This window comes from Furipterus horrens, unplaced genomic scaffold (genome assembly GCF_987537825.1).
Source record: "Furipterus horrens unplaced genomic scaffold, mFurHor1.1.pri manual_scaffold_3, whole genome shotgun sequence".
Lineage (NCBI taxonomy): Eukaryota > Metazoa > Chordata > Mammalia > Chiroptera > Furipteridae > Furipterus > Furipterus horrens.
The window spans coordinates 106,339,414-106,364,143 of record NW_028327173.1 but is presented as its reverse complement, the minus strand read 5'-3'; the positions used below and the strand labels follow the sequence as shown (position 1 = coordinate 106,364,143).

At 54.6% G+C, this 24,730-nt stretch overlaps 1 protein-coding gene across 1 annotated transcript; it reads right to left on the bottom strand.

Moving 5' to 3' along the window:
* Window positions 1–228: 228 nt before the first annotated feature.
* On the bottom strand, window positions 229–21,145 carry STRA6 (signaling receptor and transporter of retinol STRA6). Its single transcript, XM_090271795.1, has 18 exons — window positions 20,888–21,145; window positions 15,979–16,045; window positions 15,585–15,670; window positions 14,339–14,478; window positions 13,673–13,696; window positions 13,324–13,490; window positions 11,871–11,993; window positions 9,685–9,752; window positions 9,464–9,540; window positions 9,155–9,216; window positions 8,073–8,235; window positions 5,180–5,255; window positions 3,940–4,073; window positions 2,717–2,834; window positions 2,533–2,634; window positions 1,642–1,805; window positions 1,222–1,368; window positions 229–543 (listed from the first exon to the last, which is right to left on the bottom strand). Exons 1-18 carry the CDS (start codon window positions 20,995–20,997, stop codon window positions 374–376), a joined length of 1,998 nt encoding a protein of 665 aa, XP_090127921.1. The 5' UTR covers window positions 20,998–21,145; the 3' UTR covers window positions 229–373.
* Window positions 21,146–24,730: the final 3,585 nt, after the last annotated feature.

Here is a 24,730-nt window from a genome sequence, read left to right as displayed (position 1 = left end):
GCCCTGGAGGCTGGCAACAGGGTCAGCATGGGGAGGGACCTGGACGTAGCTTTTCTGGTTCCGTTGGCTCCCGGACCAAGGGCCTAAACCACCAACTGCCTTCTTCGGAGCTCTTGTTGGCTTCCCAGGCCAAGGTGGCCAACTCGAGCCCTCCTAAAGCTTGTAGTGTGGACAGATCTCGACTGAAGCATACTGACCTCCAGCCTCAGGAGCTGGTCACTGGGATCCTGACTCCAGTACCTGCTGGGGGAACTGATGCTAAGCAGAGAGGCTACAATGGCTGGGGCGACGCTGGGAGAATCAGCAAAGGAGTGGGCCAGGAAAGGGGCAACACCTGCACAGCTGAGAACACATGCCTTGGTGTTCCGCACCCTCAGGGCTGGGTGCCAGAGGCCTGGGCACCCAACAGGGCCCTCTTCCGGAAGGCCTGTAGGGCTGGGTTGTGCAGCAGCGTGTAGGCCAGACCCCAGCGGGCCCTGCCTTGGCGGGCTCTGCGCCCTGTCCCCTTGACCATTGAGTCCTTGGTCTGCAGCAACTGCATCCCTGAGAAGGGGGAGACCTTCTGTGAATCAAGTCAGCAAATGCAGCCAAGCCCTGCCCCAGGACACAGACCCAACCACAGTCTGAAAATCCCCTGTGCATGTGGAGGAGGACGGTGAGACTGGAGTTCCGGGTGTCAGAAGCATGGGGCCCGGAGGAGTGTTTGTAAAGGCTCAGGGTGCCATCCTGCGGGTGGCCGACTGAGACAGGGAGGCGGAGCTCTGTGAAGAGGACTGGAAGCAGAGCTGGGACATGGGTCTGGAGCCAGCTTAGTGTCCCCCTTCTTACTACATACTTCCCAGACAGCAGGGAAAGAGAGCGGGTAGGGGAGGGAGAGGACATACTGCCTGAGAGGGAGAGGTGGAGGGTGGCCCCTTAGCAAGATGGTCATCTCACTCTTTGTGTGACAGGGTATGTGTATGCATGCATGTGGAGTGAGAAAATGTGTGCGTCTCCATGTGCATGCACACGCATGAATATGTGATGGAAAAAATTACCCAAGTGGACCAGGAAAATTCTTACTTCCTCTCTCTCACAGGCAGCCCCGGGACAGAGGAAGTGAGCATTTTCCTGGCACTCACTCAGTGATGTGTGTTGGGGGGGTGAGGGGGGGAATGCATCCCTCCTTTCTGGGAGAAGCTGGGTGGGCTCAATTCTCCCATCCCCAGTGGGAAGGCACACCTTCTTCTGCCCCTAGACTGAGGCCATCCTGGGGGTCTGCACGTGGCTGGGGCTTCTGCGTTCTCAGGAGCAGGGCACAGAAGGCTATCATGGCTGGATGCGACTGGTTGACCTCGATCTTCAAGAAGTTGCAGTACATGTGGTAACCTAGGGTGGATGGGGGATGGCGGCGCTCAGGGAGGAGGGCCCAGACAGTACCTAACACATAAACAGGGGTGCCCTGCGCACTCTGCATGTAAACACGTAGGCACCTGAGCACGTGGCACATGCACTGCACGTAGCCCACTGCACACACCGACGTGGTAGTCCCAGACACCCTCCGTGAACAGATGCAAACATAGACCAGGTCAGGGCACACCCTCCCTTACTACTTGGGCAGCCTGAGCAACCACCACCATGGTCCCTGCCCTGTGACCTTACCAGGGTCAAGAGTGGCAGCTCTAGGTGGCAGCAGGCTGAAGTCCATCTGGCCAAGGTGGACCGCATTGTAGAGGGCAGAGAAGACCACTCGCCAGATGCCCACCATGGCGCCCACCAGCATGTTGATGGGGAATAGCAGGAAGGTGGCTGCATAGAGCGCGCAGCTAGGGTGGGGAGAAGAAAGGCTGAGGCAGGTCCCCACACACAGCCCCTTTCTCGGGGTCAGAAGCTAGATGACCACAGCTGCTGTGTATTTATTGAGTACCTACTGTTTACTGAGTACACCTTGTATGCACCCCACCCTAGGCCAACTCTCCACCCAGCTGGCCCTCCCCACCACCCTGGGAGACAGGCCGCGTTACTCCTTCCTATAGACGGAAAACAGAGGCTCAGAGGAACTGGATGACTTAGCTAAAGCTGTCTAACTAGTCAGTGGCAAAGCTAGGGTTCTAGTCCAGTTTCACCTGCATCTTTCTATGAGCCGGTGTCTCCCACCTCCCTCCCCTGGGTCCCTTGTCCACTGACTCTTGAGTCCTCCCACTGCCTTGCCATTTAAGAGGGAAATAATGTTCCTGTTAACCTCCTTCTTGCAAAGAAAGAGAGGTGCACGGTGCTGAGGGCACAGAGGATCCAGGGGAGAGCACTGCTGAGCCCCAAAGCAGGAAAGGCTCAAGGGGAGACTCTGGCCCCGTGACAGGTAGACAGAGAGATATGTGCAGTGGGCTGGGCACTGCCCCCTTTCTCTGGGTAGGGCAAGCTCTCTTTACTACCTGCTGGGCTCCCTGAGAACAAAGGGGAGGGATAGCAGTAGAGGAAGAAGGGCGCAACTAGAGACACCGAAGGAGAAGAGGCCGAGGGCCTGGGAGAGCCACAGCCTAGGGGCTGCCTCACTGGTTGGTCAGTTCTGGCCATCCGTGGTGAGTCTTCAGAAAGACCCAGTGGGCTGCCATGTTCTGCAGTGTCACAGCCAGGGCCAAGGTCAGCCAGAAGGGCCTGCAGGTGGGGTAAAAGGGTGTCACTGTTAGTGGTCTTCTGGGAAGGGGTCCCAGAGCCCTCAGCCCCTTGTCTCTCTCACCACAAGGATGCCAGTGATCGGAGGAGCAGCAGGTTCCTGCCGTGGAACACGGGCATACACACCAGGAAGGCTAGGGTCAAGGTCGCCAGGAAGAAGATGACCTGCTGTATCAGGAGCCCTGCCGGGATGGGGGGTGTGGGGGACAAACCTCAGCTCTATGGGACCCAGACCACCTTGACATTCCCAGGAACCCAAAGGCTTTGGATTCAGGCAGACCTGGTTTCCAGATGCCTGCTCTGTTGCTGCTTAGCTGTGCCACCTTGAGCAAGTTACTTTACCTCTCTGAGGCTTGGTTTCTTCCTCCGTAAAACAGGGAGAGTGCCCCTACCACACAGGGCTGTTGTGAGGACCCAATGAGATCGTATCTGTGGCAGCTCTTTGAAAACCACAAGAAGCTTTGTAAATGCTATTTTCCCCCACTGTTCCTGAGTCTTTGGGGATCAGAATGAATTTTAAAGTCATGTTTGCATTACTGCTGGCCAGAGTCTGGAACATGGTAGGTGCCCGACAGTTGTCTACTGAAACAACTGGCTAATTCTTTATGTGGCATCATGTGTACACAAGAGGAACTGGGAAATACAAACTCTTTACCAAGATGAGGAAGTATGACTTCCAGTGCTAGCAATTTGTCTACGCCTCCCTCCCCCTGGGAGCAGGGTAAAAGCTGAAAGAACCAGCGGGGAGAGAAAGCAGGCCCTTGCTTTTGCAGCACTGGCCCCAGCCCCTCACATTTCAGAGGGCTTTATTCACTGCAGTGCCCAACGGGACAATCAGGAAGTGAGGAGCTGGGAGGGCCCTGGAAATTAATCTAGGCCAACTCCCTCAAGGCAGGACCCCCTCTGCAGTCCCCATCTTTGGCCATGGAACCCTGCCTGCATACCCCAGTGACATGGATCTCAGTACCTCCTAAGACAGCCTATGACGGCCCCCCTCACACAAGCAGGAATGTGCCTGCTTGAACTTCCCACCTTCCAGCCCTGGGTTCACCCCTGTGTGAACTGGTGGCACCCAGGGGCCATCCTCATGTGAGGGGCATCCTGTGTCCTCCACCCCCCATCTGACTGAGTTTTCTGAGCACAGGGAAGACCAAGTGGGTCCCTCTTCTCACTCCGGTGAAAGAACCTGCCCCAGCACAGGCAGACCCTCAGGGCTGTCGCCCTGCCCTCACTGGGGTCAGGGTCTGGGGCCAGCTAAGGCCCTGCGGGGTGGGCTGGGGGGCTCACCAAGGCAGGTAAAAGCAGTCTGGTAGGCGCTGAAGCTCATCCAGCAGAATACGGCCCGGCGAGAGGGGTGGGGGCCCTGAGGTAGGGGGCCCAGATCCGGGGCGGCCCCTCGGTGGAGAGCTCGCAGATTGACCCTGGGGTTGGGGTGAGGAAGACAGGGAATCAGGGAGCACTAACAATCCCAGTCTGATTGCAACCCAAGGCAGGGAAGCCCAGCTCCGTAGGAGCCCAGTGCAGGCAACCAATCCAGCCTGGCAGGTCAGGGAGAGCTTCCTAGAGGAGGTGAGCTCTGAGAAGTGTCTTAAAGGATGAATGAGAGTAAACTGGTGGGGTGGGGATCATGGGAGACAAACTCAGGCGGAAGGTGCAATGTGAGCCAAGTCAGAAAAGTGAGAAGCAACATAAGAGATGGAAAGTGACTCGCAGCTTGGCTACCAGGGTGGGAGGCAAGGTTCCCCATCCATGGCCACGGACCCAGCTTGCATACCCCCTGTGACATGGATCTCATTACCTCATGAGACAGCCCATCATGGCATAGCCAATCTCACATAAGCAGGAATATGCCTCAAGGCAAAAGTCTAAGGGCCTTGAACGCCAGCCTAAGTAGAGCTAACTCTGTGGGGGAAGGTCCCTGGACAGGAAGTGTGAGGCCCGATAAATGCACAGCACATAGGGACCAGTTCTCGGACACTGCTAAGTGCCTGGACCATCCCTCCCACCCACCCTTCTCCCCACTAGAATCTTCTCTCGCTCCCTGCCCACAATTCCTCAGTGCTCCTTATCATTCGCCATAATAACAATCTCTTCTGTGCCCCAACGCCAGCCAGACCACCCCCTTCCCCACACTCAGAGGTCGGGCTCACCATGCCATTGCGCCCTTGCTTACCACGTACTCCTGCCTGTAGCACCTGTCCTCCCTCAGCTCCTCCCTCTTCTCCCACTCCCAGGGAGAATGCCAGCTTTCCCAGGGGCCTTCCCTATCAAATCTAGCCCACCCTGGTGGCCCCTCACAGAGGGCAAACCCCATACTCCATGCACTACTCAGTGATGCCCTACATCACTTCCCAGACTGAAAACACCCACCTTCTCTGCCTACAACAGGGTAGCCGGGCTCAGTGACAACCTGGGCCTGCAGAGACCCTCCCTTCCTCCAGCACCAGGGCTTTCCCTCCAGGCCCTCTGGGTCAGGGGTCCTGCAGGCCCGTAGACTCTGCACGGAGGGTCAGAGCCTGCCACTAACCTGTGTGTCACCAGTGAGCGGATCAGCACAAGGAAGGTGAGCGAGCAAGACAGGACCAAGGCCGAGATGTAGCAAACTAGAGGGCAAAGAGGGAGCAAAGTGGGAGACGGGCTGTGGGCCTCCTGAGAGCCTCCAAACTGCCATCAGGGTGCGCCAGAGTGAGAGCTACCCCTGACCCACACCCCACTCCGAGCAGAAGCCTCTTGCCACATTCCCCATTCTCAGACCCAGTGTAAGTTGATGTCACAGCTGGCCCTATACTGCCAGGTGACATAGGGTAGCCGAGATGGGGAGAAGCCACCTCTGAGGCTGCAGACTTGGCTCTCACCCAGGTCTTGCCGTCTCTATTGCTGTGAGACCCAACCTGGCATCTGCCTCCAGCTCCAGTGCTCTCTGATCGCGTGGCCTTCAGGGCTCATGTCATCTCCTAGCCTCGGCTCGCTCATGCCAGGCACCCTGCTATACCACCCGTGTCCCAGCATGATGGGAGACATACAGCCCCATTCAGGTCTACATCAATGGCCTTCGTCCCGGGCACAGAGTGCATGCACTTCAGTGTGGCCTGAGTCCATCAGAATGAGGGGGAGTGAGTGGCCACTGCTACCCATCTCTTCTGGCTCTCCGACCACTCCCGCTATGAGCAAAGGTCGAGTTTCCTGTCTCACCAGCAGCTGGGGGAGGATGCACGGTGTGTGGGGGCAAGCCTGGTATTTAAGCATAGCAGGGATGAAGGCTGCACCCCTTCCACCTTACCTCCACATCCATCCAGCCTTGCCCTGCACCCTCAAAGCGGCCCCACAGGAGAGGCACGGGAAGACATGGGAGCAAGAAAGAAGCTGAGACTCCGAGAGGCAGCCTGGCCCACCAGCTTCACACTTGGAAGTGATAGAGCCAGATGTGCAACCATTTCCAAGCAGTCCCAGAAAGAGCCCAGGGTGGCTGCACCCTGATCTCATCAGCCAGCCCGGGAAAGTGTTCCTGGTTTCCGTGTCCCCGCCAGAGCAGGCGTGGGTGGGGGGCAAATGCATGTGAAATAGGCAAGCACTAGCTCCACATAGTCACAGGGGCTGGAGATGTGGGCTTGGCACTGGCAGCATATTAGAATCACCTGGAGATGTTAAAACCCCCATGGCCCACACTGCACCCCCAGCCAATTAAATCAGAAGTTCTGGGTGTGGGACCCAGGCCTCAGCTTTTATAAAAGCAACCCCAGGGATTCTGACATGCAGCCAGCATTGAGAACCACTGCACAGAGCCTTAACAGTTTATTTCAATCAGCAACTGATTGAAACCAACCAACCAATGGACAAGTCTAGAGTGCCCGCTACAGTGGTTCTCAAACAAAGGGAGGCTCCACCCGAATCACCAGGGCCCCATCCTCAGGGTCTGTGAAGTCAGGCCTGGGGCTTGAGCCTTGGGATTTTTTAAGGCAGCAGGTGATTCTTAGGCGAACAGCTGCTCCAGAAACCAGAGCCTCCCTGCCTGTCCTGGGCCCACCCCTCCAGCAGCAGGAGGTGGCACTCTTCTGAAAAGTAAAGCTGGGAGGGAGCTCTGAGCATGCACGGCTTTGCCCTGGCCCATCTGCCCTTCGGGAGTCCGCTCAGCACCGGAAAAGGTGCATTCGGACCGTTTCTGCCAGGTGAGCAGCCTGCCTACTGTGCCCGCCCAGGGCCCCAGGCCTGGCCTTTGGTCTCCATCTACCTCCTGCTCCTCTTGCTTTTCATTAAGTTCCAAACTTGGGTCCATCCTAACCCTAGTGCTCACAAGATCTTCCTGTGTTTTGCCTCCTCTGGGACACGGCACCTGCTCCCTTCTGGGACCTGCTTGGTGGATCCACCCGACTTCCCCAATCAGATTCAAGGCCTCAAGGACAGCACCACTTTGCAGGTAGGAATTTTGAGATCCAGAGAAGAGAATTGTCTTGCCCAAGGACACAGCTAGTAAACGATGGAGCAGAAATTCGAATCTAACCTGCCTGACTCAGAGTGTGAATTTTCTGTGAACAATGCCAGGCTTACTAACCAGGTGCCAGGGAGGAGGGAGGGGCAGCCCACAAGCAGGCTCTCACAGCTCAGGCATTGGCTCCTTAGGCTAAGAACAGACCAAAGGGTCCTAAGCTCAGATATAATCTCAGTTCCACTATGACGTGCTGACTGCTTTGGACATGTCTATAATGGCCCCAGGCCTCAGTTGTCCCGCCTGTGAATTAGGAGAGTAAACACTGCAGTTAGGCCCTGATCTGAGAAGATCCACAGTGGGAACCTTTGGGCTCAGAGACTACAGCATGAGGTTACAAATGCCAGGTGTCATGAGTATAAGCAGAATCCATTGTCCTGGACATGTCCCTTCCTGCCTCCACCCTTGATTTCCTGCTCTGAGTGATGGATTCCTAACAGGGCTGCTGTGAGGTCTGCACCTTCCTGCCCATGGCCCAGATCATAGCCAACTTGGAAAACCTCCCTGGAGATGTCATTTCAGCCCACCCAGAACTTGTCACCCACCACCAAGAGGATGAACTAAAAATTTTGGTGCTCGGGCCCACATTTCCACCTCCTCTCTTCCTCCCCAATCCTCAGCAAAGGCCCCTGGGGCTGTCCCCTCAGCTTACACACACCATGGCCTTACTCATCCTCAGCCTGCAGAACTGGGAAAGGACACTGGGGGTGAGCCTGGAAGCCACCACACAAGCTGACAAGAGGCTGCTGAGATGATACCTTCAGGTCTCAGAGACTTGGGACTGGAAGCTCCAACCCCTTCCCCCCTCAATTTAGAGATGAGGCTATCGAGACCCAGAGAAGGGAAGGAATGTGCCCAAGGGCATGCAACTCAGGTATCCCACCCAGCTTGTACCCCCCCCCCCAGTGCGGGCCTTTGGGGACCCCTGGAGCCTCACCTTCCAGAGCCCACAGGTGGTGCTTCACCAGCTCCACCACCTCCTGCCTGTCCGCTGAGAGCACGACCCCAAAGCCAGCCAGCAGGTAGGAGACCTCCGTGGTGATCCCTGCCCTCACCTTCTGGATGGTGGGTACCACAGCCACCAGCAACAGGAGGGCCACCTGGAAGAACTCCAGCATGAAAGCACCAGGGCCTGGCTGTGCCGAACCAGGCACTCCTGCCCCAGGAGAAATGTCCTCTGAGTCCGAGGGGAGACTTCAGGGCAGCACACTGGCTGCAGGCCTGCCGTCACCGCCGCAGCGCTGTCCTGCCCCCAGGAGCGGTGCCCCATGCCTCTGGTCAGCGTGCAACAGACAGGTCCAATTTTAGCTTACGAGGCCACAGGTGTGCTTCCGGGCAGCACAGCTGTGTATCTATACCTGTCTGTTGACCTGTCAATCATCTATCTAAAATTCAGAATATAAAATTTTCAATTTTTCGAAGTTGGAGAAAACAAAGGGTCCTATAAGTGAGTAGAGGCATTGAAGCTAGACAGACCCAGATTCAGACATTGGCTGCCCTGAGATATTAGCTGTAGGAGCTTGGCCAAGTCAAATTCCCCTCTATGAGCCTCAATTTCTCCCATAAGTAAAATGGAGAAAAATCATACCCACTTTCTGAGATTTGGGTTTGTTTGTTTGTTTGTTAGGCGTGGCAGTGATGGTGGTAGGGATGGTGGGGATTTATCAAATACATAGTTCACTAAATCTTCCCAGCTTCCCAAAGAGGAAGGTAATTTCCTCCATTTTTAGCTGAGCCAATGGATTTAAGGATGTTGAGTAACTTGTGCAGGGTCACACGAGAAGTAAATAATAAAGCTAGGATTTTAACCTTTGTTTATGTGACTCCAAAACTCATGTCCTGACTCTATGTGAGCCCAACAAGGATTAACAACTCCTCCTTCTGGGTAGGCCAGTGTTCCCAAGACATCAGAAGCAGCTGGACAGGACTGTGGGTCACACTTTTGGAGAGGTGCATTGGGCCTGAACCGTCCTGGCTTGGGAGATTGGAGGCAAATGGCACTGCAGAGACAGGACATACCTGGTAGATGGCCGTCCCTGTCAGGGTGGCTGAGAGTACAAGCTTCAGGGGGAGTCGGAACCCTGCAATGCCCAAAAAGAGGGCCGTGATGAGCCTAGCACCACCAAGGCCCAGGAGAACCTAACCCTCCCCAGGGGCCCGGGAAAAGGGTCAAGGCTCACAGGGCTCTGAACCACCAAGGCCAGACAGGGGCTTTCCCTTGTCCCAAGCTGGAGGCTGTTCTTCCTGATGACAGGGTTCTGGGGGTGTTTTGTACATGAGAGGGCAGAGGTAAGCTGTCCCTCTTGACCTCAGCTCCCCACTCCATACCTCGCTGTGGAGTGTAGACATAGTGTCGGATGCAGATCCAGGCCTGAGACAGGAAGCCATGCTTGGAGGTGTGGGAGCTGCAGAAAGACCCAGAGGGTGGAGGGGACTCAGGGGAGCCCCTGTCCTGAACCCCAGAATTTGGTTCATTCCTCATCTCTCCCCCACCAGCCTACCCAGTACCGGCCAGGCCCACCGGCCAAGAGGGAAAGCCAGAGCCTTACCTGCTTCTCAGCTCCTTCAGGCAAAGGAGGGTCCTCAGATATTCCTCAGGGTAGCTACTCTGCAGCCTCTGACAGACAGATGAAACCTGCCTCGAGCCATCCCTGGAACCCTGGCTCTGGGTACCACAGTGGGCACCCAGTAGGTGCTCCATAAAAACCTCTTGGTTGTGGGGAATTACAAAGAAGGGCCAACCTGTGGGATGAGGCTCAAATCTCCCAAGGCTGCCCTTTCCTCCTCCACAAATACAAGACTAATTGCTCTCTTATCTAAAAACACCCAATGTTGGGAAGTTCTTCCTAAGGTCTAGCTCCAACCCTCTCTGGCTCTACTCAGTCACATCTCAGCATTATTTCCCTCTTGGTTCTTGACCTCTGCTGACTGAGACCAAGGCAAAGGGAGCCTATGTCCCATGGGCATATCCCTCATCAGGATACAGGATGGGCCATCCCAGGTCAGATGCCCAGGCTTTTCCTTCTACTCAAGGGAGATCATAAGGGTGACAAGATTTGTCAAGCCACATTCCAGGCCTTAAGCTGACTGCCAATGGGCAGAGACCCACGGGAACAGGGGGTTGAGTCCCTGCTCTACAATTAAGGGAAAATAGGCCGTTCTCACCTGTTACCAAGGCAACCCCGGGGTCCAGGGCAGATGTGAGTCAGCTCAAAGCTTAACTATGTCCTTTGAAGCTTAAACCTCTTTGACTAAGGGCTAAAGAGGATTTTACTTCTCCCAAGACTTCTCAAGAGGAAAGGCATGCAACAGGGGAGAGGCGAGGCAGGGAAGGTGCCTGGAGGAGGTGGGGGGGGGGGGGATTCAACAAGGCAGAGCTGTGCCTGGTGCAGGGTGTATCCTGGGAAGCTGCTCCCTTCTTCTGAGCCAGCTGTCAGAATGAGGGGACAACAGGCTTCCCTAGAGGATCAGGAGGCGGTGGTGACAAATACTTAGAACTCTGCTGCTGCTATATGAGAGCCAAACCCAATTGGGTGAGCCCATGGGGACACAGGATGGCCCTTGGATAACCTGAGCCCACTCTGGTCTCTTCTTCCCTCACCCTCCATCCTTCCTCGGGGTTCAGTCCCAGCCCCTCTCTTGAGCCCCGGGCCCATGGGGTCCAGCTGCCCACATACCCACGACTGTCCACGGCCCCCTGCACTGCTGCTCTCATCCAGCGTTCCCCGTGTCAGCAACTGGCACCACCCGCTACCTGCTCTCTGCCCTGGCTGCCACCCTTCAAGCCTTTCCTTCACCTTCCCCCGCTGAACAGTCACAAGCCTTTTTCCTTTGTGTCCTCAGCCTTTATCAAGGGCCTCTGTGGAGTGATTTCCTCTTCCTCCTCTCACCAGGAAAAGTACTTGCCCCACTTCCACCCGCACCCCCCTGCACTTGGATGAACCCCTAGTGCACTTTTCACTTTGCTGTAATACATGCTGCTAGATCCATCTCCCCCAGCACACCGGAGCTCCTGCAGGTTAGACAGTCAGTCAGCTCTGAGTCCACAGCACCTAGCCCAGGCCTGGCACCTGATGGATGCTCAGAGCTCCTTAATAAGACTACCATATCCTGTAAGACTTCTCTTTTGACAGAAAAATTTGCTAAGTGTTTATTATGTCTTAAGAACTGCCAGATGTGGCAAATCAGGCATGAATAGAACGGACGCCACCTATCTCTGCCCCTTTACTCATCCTCTTTCCTGTGCCTACAATGCCTTCTCCTTATTCTCTCCCCATTCCAGATCCTACAGGCCACTGCTCAAGTCTACCTCCATTAGGAAGCCCTCCCCTTCATCGGATATTATCCAATCAAGAGTTGATTCATAATGCAATTCTGCCCTAAGTGCTTCCTGGATCATGTCAGTCTCTGCAGAACTCCTAGCAGGGACCAGGCTGCTGACCTGTCTCGTGTCTCCAGTTGGATCCCAGTGGTTCAGAGCCAGAGCTATGACTTACTGTCTCTGGCCCAGTCTCCTTTGCTGAGTCCCTGCCGCGCACATAGCTCAGTGCCCCAGGTATCCCGGGTGCCATCCCAGAGCCTGGCCTAGCCTTTGCCTGGGAGGGAGGACTAACCAGTTACTTGGTAACTCAGCAAACCTTTTCTGAAACGCTACATGCTGGGTCCTCCACTAAAGCATCACCGCATATAAGGGGAGCAACAGACAGGGTGAGCCCAGCCCAGCCCCTTTATTTACCTCAGAGCCCACTCCTGTCCTATGGCGGAAGCTTCTCACAAGCCGCACCGGGTACCAAAGGCTCAGGAATCCAAGGCCCAGAAGGAGAGGTACAGAGGCCAGCAGGGAGTAGTACTTGTATATCTGGATGGACAGACACCAGTCACACCTACCTTCTGCCTTTCTCCCCCAGTCAAAGGCCAGGACCCATTTCCCTTCCCAGCTCACCCAGGACACTAAGGGTGCTCTGGGGTGCCATAGGAAGGCTTCTGGTTCTATCACCACCCACTCACCCCAAATTAGAGCCACTCCGGATAATTATTCCCACTTTCCCTTCTCAGGCCCTGCAAAGATGCCTGCTCTGGAATCTCATGGCCCTTAGAGGAGCCAAAAGGAGGAGGTTGTAATAACTCCCTCCTCCCCATCCAGGGGGCTGCAATGAGGCCCAAAACAGGGACAAGCACTTTCTGTGTTCCTATGTTCCTGACTTTGGACACAGGCCCCTGAAAATTAGACAAAGGCCTAATTTTGTGTATGCACTGTTTGCAACTTAGTCATCGGGAAGTACATGCCCTGCCCTAGCATTAAGGTCTTTGTTCCTGTAGTCCTGGGACTGGGTCCCTCATATACTCATTCATTTATTTGTTATTCAATACATTTTTTATTTAGTGCTTAATATGTACCAGGTCCTGGGTAGTAAAACAAGACCCATCAAGTCCCTAATCTCAGAGAAACCAGCTAATCTTCACTTCTATCCTGAGGAATTAGTGATATCAACTCCATTTACAGCAGGGAAACTGAGTTTTAGGAAGGTAACATGGTTTCCTCACAGCAGTTAGCACCACATGGCATCAATTTTGTGCATTTGTTTGTTTGTTTATTATGTCTCCTCTTCTGAAATGGCAACTTTTGTGACACCAGGGACCTCATCTACGTGGGTCACAGCTGCATTCCAGGGCCTGGAAATGCCCCTGGTACAGACCATGTGCTTCAAATATGTTTGTTGAATAAATGAATGGATGAGTGTGAGTGAATGAATGAAGCCGGATTTAGAGTTGGGTTGTCTGAATTCAAAGCCTACAGCTCCACCCTTTGGGCTCTAGGCTGAGCAGCTTCACACCCCCAGACAGCAAACAGTGAACCAGGTAAGGTTTGGGAGTCTCTTTTTAGTCCTCTGAGACCATCTCCCTCCTCAGCGCTCGCCATCTTCCATCTGTCTTCACTCCCTCTCGAACCCAGCCAACAGAAGGCTAGGGGATAAACCATGGTAAGGATTTTAGGCTTCCTTTTCCTTTTCCTCTGCCCGTGCCTCCTCCTTGTCCCCTCTAGACTGGGATCCCCTGCTTGGCCTCTTAAAGGAGTAGAATCCTGCATCTAGCAGAAGGCAGCAGGAAAGCCCAGCATGCAGGAGCCACACTGACGTAAGCAGCTCCTCCATGCCCTCCGTTCCAGGCCATCATGAATCAGTGCTTACCTTGGGTACCTGGGGACACTCTGCCCTCTGCCAGACCTGGACCCCAAAGTGAGCCCAGGACAGCACGCTGCCGAGCAGGTATGAGGCTTCATGCCTGGCTGTGGCGCAGGCAGCCAAGGGGTAGTAGAAGGCAGGGTAATAGAGCAGGGCCAGCATCTTCCAGGGCCCTGGAAAGCAAGATAGGCAGAGAGAAAAGAATGGAGGGGGAGGTGTAGGCTGCTGAGTCCAGCCCACCGAGGCCTTTCTCATGTTCCATCTTCTAAGCCCCTCAGCTAGTTCAGTGAGCAAGAGCCCTGTGCTCAAATCCAGGCTTTGACTAGTATCAACTCTGTGATCTTGGGCCAGTTACCTCTTGGAGCCTCTGTTTTCCCATCTGTAAAATGGAAATAATAGTACTAAATTAGCAAAGGCAAAATGAGAAGGTCTATGTACAGTGCTCAGCATGTTGTCTAAGTTTGTACTAAAGATACAAGCTCCTACTTTATCATTGTCACTTTTCGTATGACCCTCAGCATCCTTCACTATAAAGTGGGACTTAATAGACATACTTTATGGAGTCAACGCGAGGATCCGATGATCCCAGGAGGTCATGTCACAGGACAGTGGTCCCTCTCAGTGGTAGCTGTCATTATCATCACTTCCTTGAGCCCAGCTCAGTTTTCCTGGACCCCTTTGTGTCCCTTTGCAGCCTCCTTCATTTTCACAGGGGGGTAGCTGGGGGCTCAGCCTATGCCCATGAACAAGAGTTCCCTCCCTCCTGGGGTAGGGTTTGCACAAGAACAGAGGAAGCAAAGAGGGCAGTATTGACCCAATGGCTGGGACCAGCAAAGGGTGGATTCAGGCATTGTGGAGGGGCAATGGGAAGGGTAAGGGGACAGCATCTTTTTGGCACTGGCTCATGACTGGAATGAGAATCATCCTGGTTCACTACAGAAGAGCCCTTCCCCGATGGTCCAGACTCCCACTCCAGCCCCATCCTGTCAGTCCAGGCCCAGGCCTCAGCTGCACTGGGTACCTTGGCTGGATGATGAGGTCAGGGTCAGGAAGGGCAGTGGGGCCTCAGCCAGGGGCAACAGACACAGGGAGCTGAAGAGAACCATGAAGATAGCAGCAGGCACGGTCCAGGGCCCATCCGCAGTCAAGAAATCCATTGGGCTGGTGCAGGGGCAGGGACAAGACAGGGGGGCATTGCTCAGGCCCTGCACACCATTACCTTATGCCATGTTCCCTAAACTGGAAAAGTAGAGTCAGTCTCACTTTCCAGATAGGAAACGGAGGCTCTTTATCCATTCATTCCACAGGTATTTGTTGAGTCCTTTCTATGTACCAAGCTCTAGGCCCTGTGGCAAAGTGGCTTGGAAACATCCTCCCTGCTCCCACCAACACAACACACACACACACAACACACACACACACACACACACACACACACACATGAACAAGCCTGAATACAGCTCCCTCCACCCATCCTGGATGCTTCAGGAAACAGCTGCCTCCACACTAATTGGTCTGTCTAAGCTGGCAGATCTTCAGAGAGCTCAGAGAGTCACAACATCCTTGCATAATGGCCAACACCCTGGCCTGAGCGTGGCCCTCAGGCAAAGGGCAGAGAGAGGGCACAGCTGTCCCAAGCATTGCCTCTCTGGGCTCAGGCCAGGCCACGAAGACCCCTGCTTCTATGGCCCAGCTTGCCCTCATGCCTTCACAGCTCTGTCCTGCTTCACTCTCCCTGAAGCCCTCCCTCAGGCACGGCAAACACCCCAGTTCCCCATAAAGCCATCACGCAGGACTCACCTTAGTGCGCAGCCTGGGCCAGCAGTGTAAGGCCACCTGAACTGCAGCTCCACCTGCCACCTTCCCAACAAGCCTGACCAGTCCCATCTCCTCAGGGTAATCCCTGTCCCAGGATCTGGGGTTGCAGGGCTGAAGAGTCAGGGAGAGGGTCCCCCATAAACCTGCTTTTAGCATCAGGGCCCTGGTGAAACCCTCAGGGGCTGTCTGACTAAGTATATCCTGGAGCCAGGCCCCGGTGGGCTCCTGGCTCTTTGGGGTTTGGAACAAGAACAGGCGAACTGGAGTGGTTTCCTCCCCCTCCCTCTGGGGGTCCTGACTAAACCTAGAGATTCGGGTGGGGGTGGGAAGAGCCCCAGGCTGAAAACAGAGGGGATGTCCTGAGGCCAGAGCTAGCTTCTAGGTACCTAACAAACCACTACCACCCCCAGCTGGGCCCTGAGTTGAGGTGGCCAGGTCACAGTACCAACCTGGGCAGCCCGGGCCTGCCGTGCCCACAGTGGGGCCGGAGCTGGCAGCGCCTCACCAGCATGGCCAGCAGCAGCAACACAACAACCTGAAAGGAGAGCACAGCGGAGGACTTGGGGTGCCCAGGACTTCCCTGACGGCTTGGCCTCAGTCCCCAGGAATCCCCCATTCCCCAGTGCACACTCACATGGCATCTTGGGGACTGACCAAGAGGTGACAAAGGTCTGAGAGGTTGGACTTGGCCTGCATCCTGGTTTAGGTTCCCACCGTAAGAGAACTCCCTCCCCGATTTTGGGCTCCCAGGTGTGTCCTTTGTCAGCCCCAGCAGGGAACACCCGTCACCCTGCCCAGGCTGGCAGCAGGTTGCAAGCCAGTTTGGACTTAGGTTAGACTCACCGACAGCACAGCTAAGCAGGCATGGAGGAGACTGGGAGGCACACTGGGGTGGCAGGAGGGCACTACCCTGAAGATGGAGTGAAGGTTGGGTCACGCCTGGGTAGGTACCCACAGGTATGCTATCAGGTCTGAGGTTCCAGGCTGTCCACACTGGGGCTCCACCTCCCTCAGTCCTTTGATCTCTCTTACACAAGCCTGCCCAGTTCCATCTTCTTGGGGTCATTTGGGGGCTCTCGTGCTTTCATGGTGTGCCAGCCCCATGCCAAGGCCCGAGGTTCCAGGGCTAAAGGACAGGAGGTTCCCAGGGAAGATAAGGGAGAAACAGTGGGCCAGCTGGGCTAAATCTCTCTTCTTTCTCACCCAGATCCTTCCTATCCTTCAAGGCCCACTTCATCCCTCCCTCCTTCAGGAAGCCTCCCTGATTGCTCCAGGCCTCACGCAGACCTCTTCTCAGAACTGTAGCTGTGCATACGACCCCAGTCAAGCAATCAAGTGTTTGGTCCTACAATTTGCCCTCCCTCCACTGGTATCTGAGTTCAGTCTGTGTCTGACTGAAATGATGTTCCTTGGTCTTTCAGGACTTATGTCTCTTCCCCCTTCCCTTTCATTAAGGGCTTCTATGCACAGCTGGGTGGGTTGCACACTGCACCAGGATGCTCAGCGAGGGAGTGAAGTCCAGGCCACACTGTTCCTCAAGCCCTGTGCCTACTGAGCTGCATGCATCTAAATGGGGGCCCCCTTTTCTAATTACCATGAAGGGTCCCTGTGGCCTGGAAGAAGACTGACTCTCGCCATAGCTGAGCACAGAGGCAGGCCCATGGTGGAAACAAAGAGATCAGTGGCCACAATAAAGGCTTCCACTTCCACAGCTGGGTCACGGAAGAGAAAGGGGTAGGAGCCCTGAGCTCAGAACTGGACCTGGACTTGGCAGAGCAGACAGGACTGGGTCCACAGGGAAGAGCAGACTTCTGAGCTTGCCCAGCTGGAGCCTTGGAGGACACCCGTGCAGGCAAGGCCAGCAAGGTACTGCAGCTGGGACCTCCTGGGCTGGGCCCTCCCTGCCCAGGAGGCTCACCTACCTACCTGGACACACTTGCGCTATGTGACAAAGAGGATTTCCAAGACCTCATCTGCAGGGTGAGCTCAGAGCCCTATGACTCCTCTGGAACAGCCCAGTCTCCCCTTGCTTTCTCTCAGAAAATCCCAGGGAGTGAAAAGCAGGAAAGAGCCTGGTCACTGTGCTTGTCCTTAGGGTAGACGGACAGAATAAGCCTGTTTTGTGCAAGTTCTTGGCCAGAGCAGAGCTGGTCTCTTCCCAAAGCAGAATTGTACTCATGGATAAGGCAGGAGCCATGTCGGGGATCAGGTTCCCACTGTCTGAGCTCAGGCCTTACACGCTCCACATCCAACTCTGAGGCCCCTCACTCCAGCATGCAAGGTGGGGGCTTGGGTGAGGCAGGGCCCCTCTCAACCCCAAAGCTCAGAGCCACTTGTCTAGGCCCTCTCAGTGCACCTCTCCTCACCTGACTAGGTCCTGCTCAGATCTGTCCCCCAGGCCAGCCAAGTCAGGGGCTCACAAAATGTCCCTGGAGCAGCCTGGCCATGTTCCTATCCACCCCAAACCAGGAGTCCACCCCACCACCACCACCACCACCGCCAAGGATCCTCTCCAGGCCCTATCTGGGGGAAACTTGGACCCTTAGCCAAATTTGCCTAACGGCTGATGGGCCCATGTTTTGTGCTGTGGGACAGATGGAATGTCACAGACACAAAGAACACCGCCTCAGGGAGGGGTGGGGGGGGCTTGGTCCTGGAAGAGGCACAAGCAGGTGCTAAAGAATGCAGAGGAGGGAGAGAACCTTGTGGCAAGGCATCAGAGGCAATCATATTTGCTTTTAGTTTGAAAAGTTGTTAGCATTTCTTTAGGCAAAGAAGGGGAAAGGGAGCTCTGTGGAAAGGGAAGAGCACAGGGAAGCAGAGCAACAGGCAGTAGGTAGTGTGGCTAGGGCTGGGCAAGGCTTTCAGCTCAACAGCAGCCCAGAAGGGAGGCTGAGAGCAGATTTCACAGGCAAGGGAGGCACTAGGGAACCACTAACAGTGCTTGAGCAGGGCGTTGTTCAGGAGTTTAGGAGATTTCTTTTGCTGGACTTGCATATAAGTAACGGCTGTAACCAGTACTTAACTAAGCATTGACTAAGTGCCGGGCACTGTTTGGTCCATAGATTAACCCAGTTACCTCCTAAGAGGTATGTGCTATTAGTCTCCCCCTTGAGTGAACAAGGCCAAGTCTCAGAGAAGCTAAGTATCTTGCCCAAATCTCACAGCTAGTAAGGTGGCAGAGTCTGGATTTGAACTAAGATAGTCTGGCTCCAGCTCTTGCACCTGACTGGGAGGTGAAAAGTTAAGTTGAACCCTATGAAATTGCCATTTCTGTATATCAAAAACAGTCCAGTATCAGCATTTTCCAATGGCTCAGGATATATAGTCCCTGAGGAGTGGAAATGGCAGCCTGCATTTCAGAATATGAGTATTTAGGAGGAAGAATTCACACGCTTTGATGTGGAGCAGTAGAGGGAAAACGAACTTCCAGGATGACTGCAGGGTTTGGGGCCTTATTTCAAGACGAGGAGTGAGCACCAGAGTTCAACGTAGCCCTAGGAGCTGAAGCTCGGTCTCGGACGCCGAGGCCACTGCAGTGGGCTGCGGACACTGAAACAGAAGGAGCCGGGCAACTGTGGCTAGAATTCGGCTCTGAGCGGAAGCTGGCGCAGCACCCTGTCCAGAGAGGAAGGCAGGACCCATCTCCGTGAGTGAGAGGGAAAGCCCGACTGTCTGGGGTGAAGTTCTTGGGGGCAAGGTCCCAGGAGACCTGGAGCCCAGCTTCCTGACTTCCCCCACCCACAGCAGGAAGGCCAGCAGGCGACCCTGGCGTGTGCCTCCTGAGGGGAGTCCATGAGGGGAGCCTCTGATTCCATCTTCCAGGCAGCCCTTTGAAGCCATGCGGAGGAGAGTGACATCCTGGACAGCTGCCATAGGTATATCTACATCTCCAGGTGACAGTGGGTGGATAGCACCCAGGCACATGTCAAGCTGGCCAATGGGACCCCAGGGGTGGAAAGGGCCAGCTCGGCTTACACAGGTCAATCCCTTGCCCGAGGAAGACCCCAGATGACACATCCAATCCCCATCAGACTCATCCCACAACCTCTTCAACCAGGTCCTGGCACCAAAGGGGTACACAGTTAAGTATGGCTAGGAGACTGAGCCCATCCCAGACACTGTCACCAGTGCCTACCAACCTAATTCCCAGGCCTGCTGGGGCACACCGAGGCACAGAGGACGACCACTGTCAGAGCTCCTCAAAGCTTTGGTGCCCCATCTCCTTGGGGTGTCTGACTCACAAAGGGTGAGGTGAGCCCAAGTTCACCTCTGTGGGATTCCCCTGGGCTGCCGGCTTCCTGCTCCCACCTTTGAGGTGGTGGTGGGGAGGAGGCAGACTTGGTTTGGCTAAGTAGGGAGATTCAAACAAACCTCTTCACTCTTCCCTGCAGTGGAAAAAGGGAGCTGTAAATTCTAGATGCCACCCACATTAGAAGGAGTACTCCCCACCACCCAGTTGTTGCCACACACCCAGCTTTCTTCTAGGGCCATATCTGAATACCTCAGCTGCAGAGCTGGCTGAAGGCGCCTGGCCCTGGCCAATGACCAGACCCTGAGGCACCTAAAGGCCACAGCTGCAGATTAGGGCCTTAACCCAGGTCAGGGTCTGTGTGCTCTTGGGGCTCCTGGGCCCCTCTGCACTGTGCTACTCCTCTCACTCCAAACATATGCAGCAGCGCCAGCCAGAGAAGGAGGGCGGCACACCCTTGCTGGTAGCGAAGCTGCTTTCCCTACGGTCAGAGCCCAGAGTCCTGCAACCAGCTCCTTCCCCCAGGCCATGGTGGGGCCTCTGACCCCAGTCTGGCCAGGCCACAGCCCCAGCCCCAGCCGCAGCCCCTGGGGAGGTATATGAGCATTTCTCCTTCTCCAGTTTCTCGTTGATGGAGAACAGATGTGCAGACAGCTGGCTCAGCAACCCCCAGCCTCACCTTTCCACTTCCCCCAACCCTCAGAAAGAGCAGGGAGGAGGGGGGCCAAGACCAGAACAACAAGGGAATAACTGGGCTCTGGGGCTCTCACTGGTGAGGTGTCCTTGGTAGCATGTGGGGACACAGGGAAGCCCAGCTCCCAACAGGAGTGCCCAGACTAAATAAAGACAGAGATGGCCTGGGCAAAGGCAGCTCTGGCCTGACTCCTGAGGCACAGCATGCTGTGCTCTGGCAGCCTCCCTCCCCTGGCGGGCCCCAGCGCTTCTGCTGAGAGGAACGGGACCTCCTCATCATCACAGAGATTCTGAGGCCAGCCAAAGAAAACAGAGCGGCCTCTTTCCTCAAGGACTCCCCACAGGCTTTCTTCCTTGGTTCTGTGCCCCCAGCCTGCCTAGAGAACCTAACACTAGCTAACACCACACCCCAGATGGTCACCACAGGACACAGTTAACTCTTTGAAGGCAGGTGCAACTTCCCTCAACCACTCGCCCAGCACTCTCCAGCCTGGCTACAGGCCAGACTCACCCATTTTAAGGATGGGGCCCAGGTTTCTATTTTAGACATCCCACACAGGTGCTTTTTAGGTGACTAGTCTGGCCCAGGTCCCCACCTCAAGTATCTTAACACCTGGGCAAGGTCTGTTGCTCTCATGTAACTGATGAGGAGACTGAAGCCCAGAGAGTCTTGTGGCTTGCTGAGGGTCACACAGCAAATAAGTAGCAGAGCCCATCTTAGCAACTCTTGCCTGGGTCTTCCCCATCCCATCAGTAATCTCTGCCACGCCCCAGTCTGCTGGCCACAGAGCCGGGGCCTCCACTTACCACTCAGGCTGAAGGTCCTGGCCACCCTCGGGCTCATCGATATACCAGCTGCCGTAGGAATAGTCCTCTGTGGTCCCAGAGGAGGACTGGTTCCCTGCTGCTCCAGACATTCTCTATTCCTCTCTTCTGACCTCCAGACAAGAGGGAAAAAGCCACTACAGACGTGAAAAGAGGTTTAGAAGAAGAAAAAAAGAAAGAAAGAAACTCAAACAAAGAAACGCTTCTCCTTAATCCTAAAGGTTACTTTCTTGCTTTTAGCTCTGGTAAAAGCCTGTCTGGGAGTGAGGGCCTGGGTGGCTGGCATAGGAGGAGGGGAAAGGCTCCTCCTGTCCCTTCTTGTCGCCTCCCGCCCAGTCCTGCCCGATGCTGCAGGAGGCAGCTAACCCCTTGAGAGTAGTGCTCCGTTGGGGTCCTTGGGCTCCTGTCTATCTGTGTGGCTGACCACCAGCAGACCTTTGCTCAAAAGACCATTTTCAAAGTAGGTTTGTCCAGTCTGAGCTGCCCACAGAGACTCCCCCCTTCCTCCCACCTCCCTAAACCCACCCAGAGGACCCAGAGACACACGCTCAAGGAAGGGCCAGGGAGGAAGGAGCTGCAAAGATGAAAAGGTGGGCGGGCTGTGGGGCGGGCTCAGCACGTCTCCTGGACCCTCCCAACTGGACTCCTGGCCCCTCCTGCTCCTGGGGGTCCAGCCCAACCCTCCTTTTTGTTCAGGCTCTCTGGAGACCACCACTTTGGGCCTCAGTGGTAGGAACCCACCAGGGCTCTGACAAAGACTCCTCCCAGGGGAGGAGGCCCCATCTCCTCTGGCTCCCAGCCCCGGAGGGGTGGGGCTAGGACGGACCTGCACCTGACTTCCAACACAGGAGCGCCAGTACGTGTCCTCAGTGCCTGCCCCGAAGTTCCCACAACTTTTCTCACCACATCTGCAGCGCCCCATGCTCACACAAATCCTGTCTGGCAATCTGGCATCTTGGCAACCCAAGGGGCTGGCAGGACAGAGGCAGGGAGGCAGCCTGTCCATTCCTTCTCCCTGGTTGCCATGAAGGAGAGAGGCAACATGTGTTTCACCGGTAAAGCTTTTTTGTTTTTCCAACTTGATTTCACAAGGAGATAACTCATCCCCACAAGGCAAAAGTTAGTCCTTTAAACACAAACCAGACCCAGGAGTAGGACAGAACCCACCTACTTCCTACTCCTTCCAGGGTGTGAGGTGAGGGTGAGGAAGGCCGGGCCTGGGCAGGGGCTGGGGGCACCTCTCCATCCTGCCTCCCCTGAGAAGCAGTCCCCCACCCCAGCCTGCTCCCTTCCCCTTCCTAGTTCAAGCAGGGGTTGGGGTGGGAGGCAAGATGCAGAGGAAGGCAGAGAGCAGTTCTCAGGCCCCTACACTTGGTGGGGGTCAGGACCCCTGAAGCTTTCCAGTACCCTACAGCAGCCTGGGTCCCGGCCCTACCCAGCTTAGGCATTTGTTCAACAAGCTTTTTAAAAAAGGACATTCATCCATTTAGTCTTTTAAGGTAAATTCATTGCATACCTACTAAGTGCCAACATTGTTCTGGGCCCTGGGATGTGAGCATTTACAGTTAAGGGGACACAGATGAGTAGGTAAATGACCTCAAGTATTTGAGGGTCACAAAGGGAAAGCAGACTATCCTGACACGTTCCATGGGAAACTGAATTTGGTTCAAGAAAAGGGGGTGAGGTTTCTGAAGAAAGTAAACTTTGAGTGAAGATCTGAGGACAGGGAAGTAAGCTGAGCAGAAGGTGGAGGGTTAAAGGTAGGACTGGGTTGCAGGGAAGTGTGTTCCCATTAGAAGGAACAGCATGAGTGAAGGCTCAGAGGCAATAGGGCTTAAAATCTTAGAGGCTCCCCATCCAAATTCAGTAGACAGACCCACGAGGCCTTCCTGCTTGAGGGCCTGAGTGCTCTGTTGGCCTTGGTTCCTCCCCCTCCTTCTTAAATGGCCTGTTTTCCAGGAAGAGGGCTCTGACCACCCTCCCCAGCCCACAGGGATGTCAGCATCCGCTCGCTGACTCAGAGCCAAACCTGAACTTCAGCTGAGTGTTGCAGGAGCCCACAGTGCCCATCTGATCCCAAATATTTGCGGCGAATCCTGTCTCCCCGTCCTGCTCTGAGCTCCTGAGAGCACAGCTCTGCACAGAACCGGGTCACAAGAACTTTATAACTGGGTTTGGCAGAGCACGCTCTTTCTGGCAACTATCACTCCTCCACAGGCCTGTCCCATTCAAGGTTACTGCTGCGCCCTGGTTTCTCCTGCGCCCTGGTTTCTCCAGCTGGGCTTTCCAGAGCCTGACATCCCCTTCACTGCTCATGGGCTTGGACCCACAGCCGAGGGAGCAACCAACTTCTATTTGATTTTTTCCCCCTGATTTTGGCAGTATCTTATTTTATTTCTGCTTTGAGATATGGAGTACCTTTAAATACCTGAGATAATTCCATTCATATGTGGTATTATATTCATCCCTATTATGAATATTTCCCTTATTTCATTTCATTTATTTATTTTTATTAAATGTATTGGAGTAATATTTGTTAATAAGACCATACAAGTTTCAAGTGTACCTTTCTATCATACATGATCTGTATACTGCATTGTGTGCCCATCACCCAAAGTCAAATTTTCTTCCATCACCATATATTTGGCCCCCTTTACCCTTTACTACCCCCACTCCCATTTGATTTTAAATTCTCCTCATGATACCTCCCATAGTGAAAGTCCAGTCTGTGATGGGGAGCTCGTTTCCCCAGCCAGGCAGAGAAGTTCATGGTGGGACATCTCTACCAGTCATAAATGGCTTCCTTCCCTGGAGGGAGCCTGAATCTGCCTCACAGCCTAGTTTCTCTCTCTCTCTCTCTTTCTTCCTCCCTTTCTTTCTTTCTTTCTTTCTTTCTTTCTTTCTTTCTTTCTTTCTTTCTTTCTTTCTTTCTTTCTTCTTTCCTTCCTTCCTTCCTTCCTTCCTTCCTTCCTTCCTTTCTTTCTTTCTTTCTTTCCTTCCTTCCTTCCTCCTTCCTTCCTTCCTTCCTTCCTTCCTTCCTTTCTCTTTTCTTCTTTTCTTCCTTTTGTTCTCTCTTTCATTCAATAAATGTCGATTGTATGCTGACTGTGTGCCATGCGAGGTTCTACATGCTGAGAGCACAGCAGCAAGCAAGACAGATCAGGTCCTGTACCTCAGGGGACCTGACCTGCAGTGGGGGTGTAGGGAGACAAAATGTATCAGTGCTGAAGGAAAATAAAGTGGAGTAAGAGGAAAGAGACAGACAGACAGACAGGAATTGGCTGTTTTAGGCAGGACAGTCAGGAAAGGCCTTGCTAAGGAGATATTTGAGCAGAGACCTGAAGGAAGGGAAGAAGGTATGCAATAAGGGCATTCAGTCTGCCTGAAGGTTACCCAACAGCCTCAGCGGCTCCAGCCAAGCCCAGGCATAGACTTCCCCACAGCACTGCTCCCTAAACCAAACCCTGCTCTGATCCTAAAGGGACTTCCAGTGGTACTGCCCCTCCTCCATTAGCCCCAGGGATAGCCCAGTGCCCAGGATATCCTCTCCCTCTTCAGCGGGGTCAAGTAGAGGCCACCTTCAGGGAGGCCCTGAGGTGAGGAAATGGTGAGCTTCATCCATTCTCCAATTTCCTCACCTCAGGTCTGGGCTGGGAACAGGAAGGAGTACATCCGGGAGATGAGAGCAGGGTTTCTATTTGTGAGAAATGCCCTACCTGGGTTTCAGCTCTGGGCTGGCCTTGGGACCCTGAGTGAGTTCCCTTCACCATTCTGGGCTTCAGCCTGCCTCTGTCCCAGGAGGGGTGGGTCATCTAGTCTAGAGAC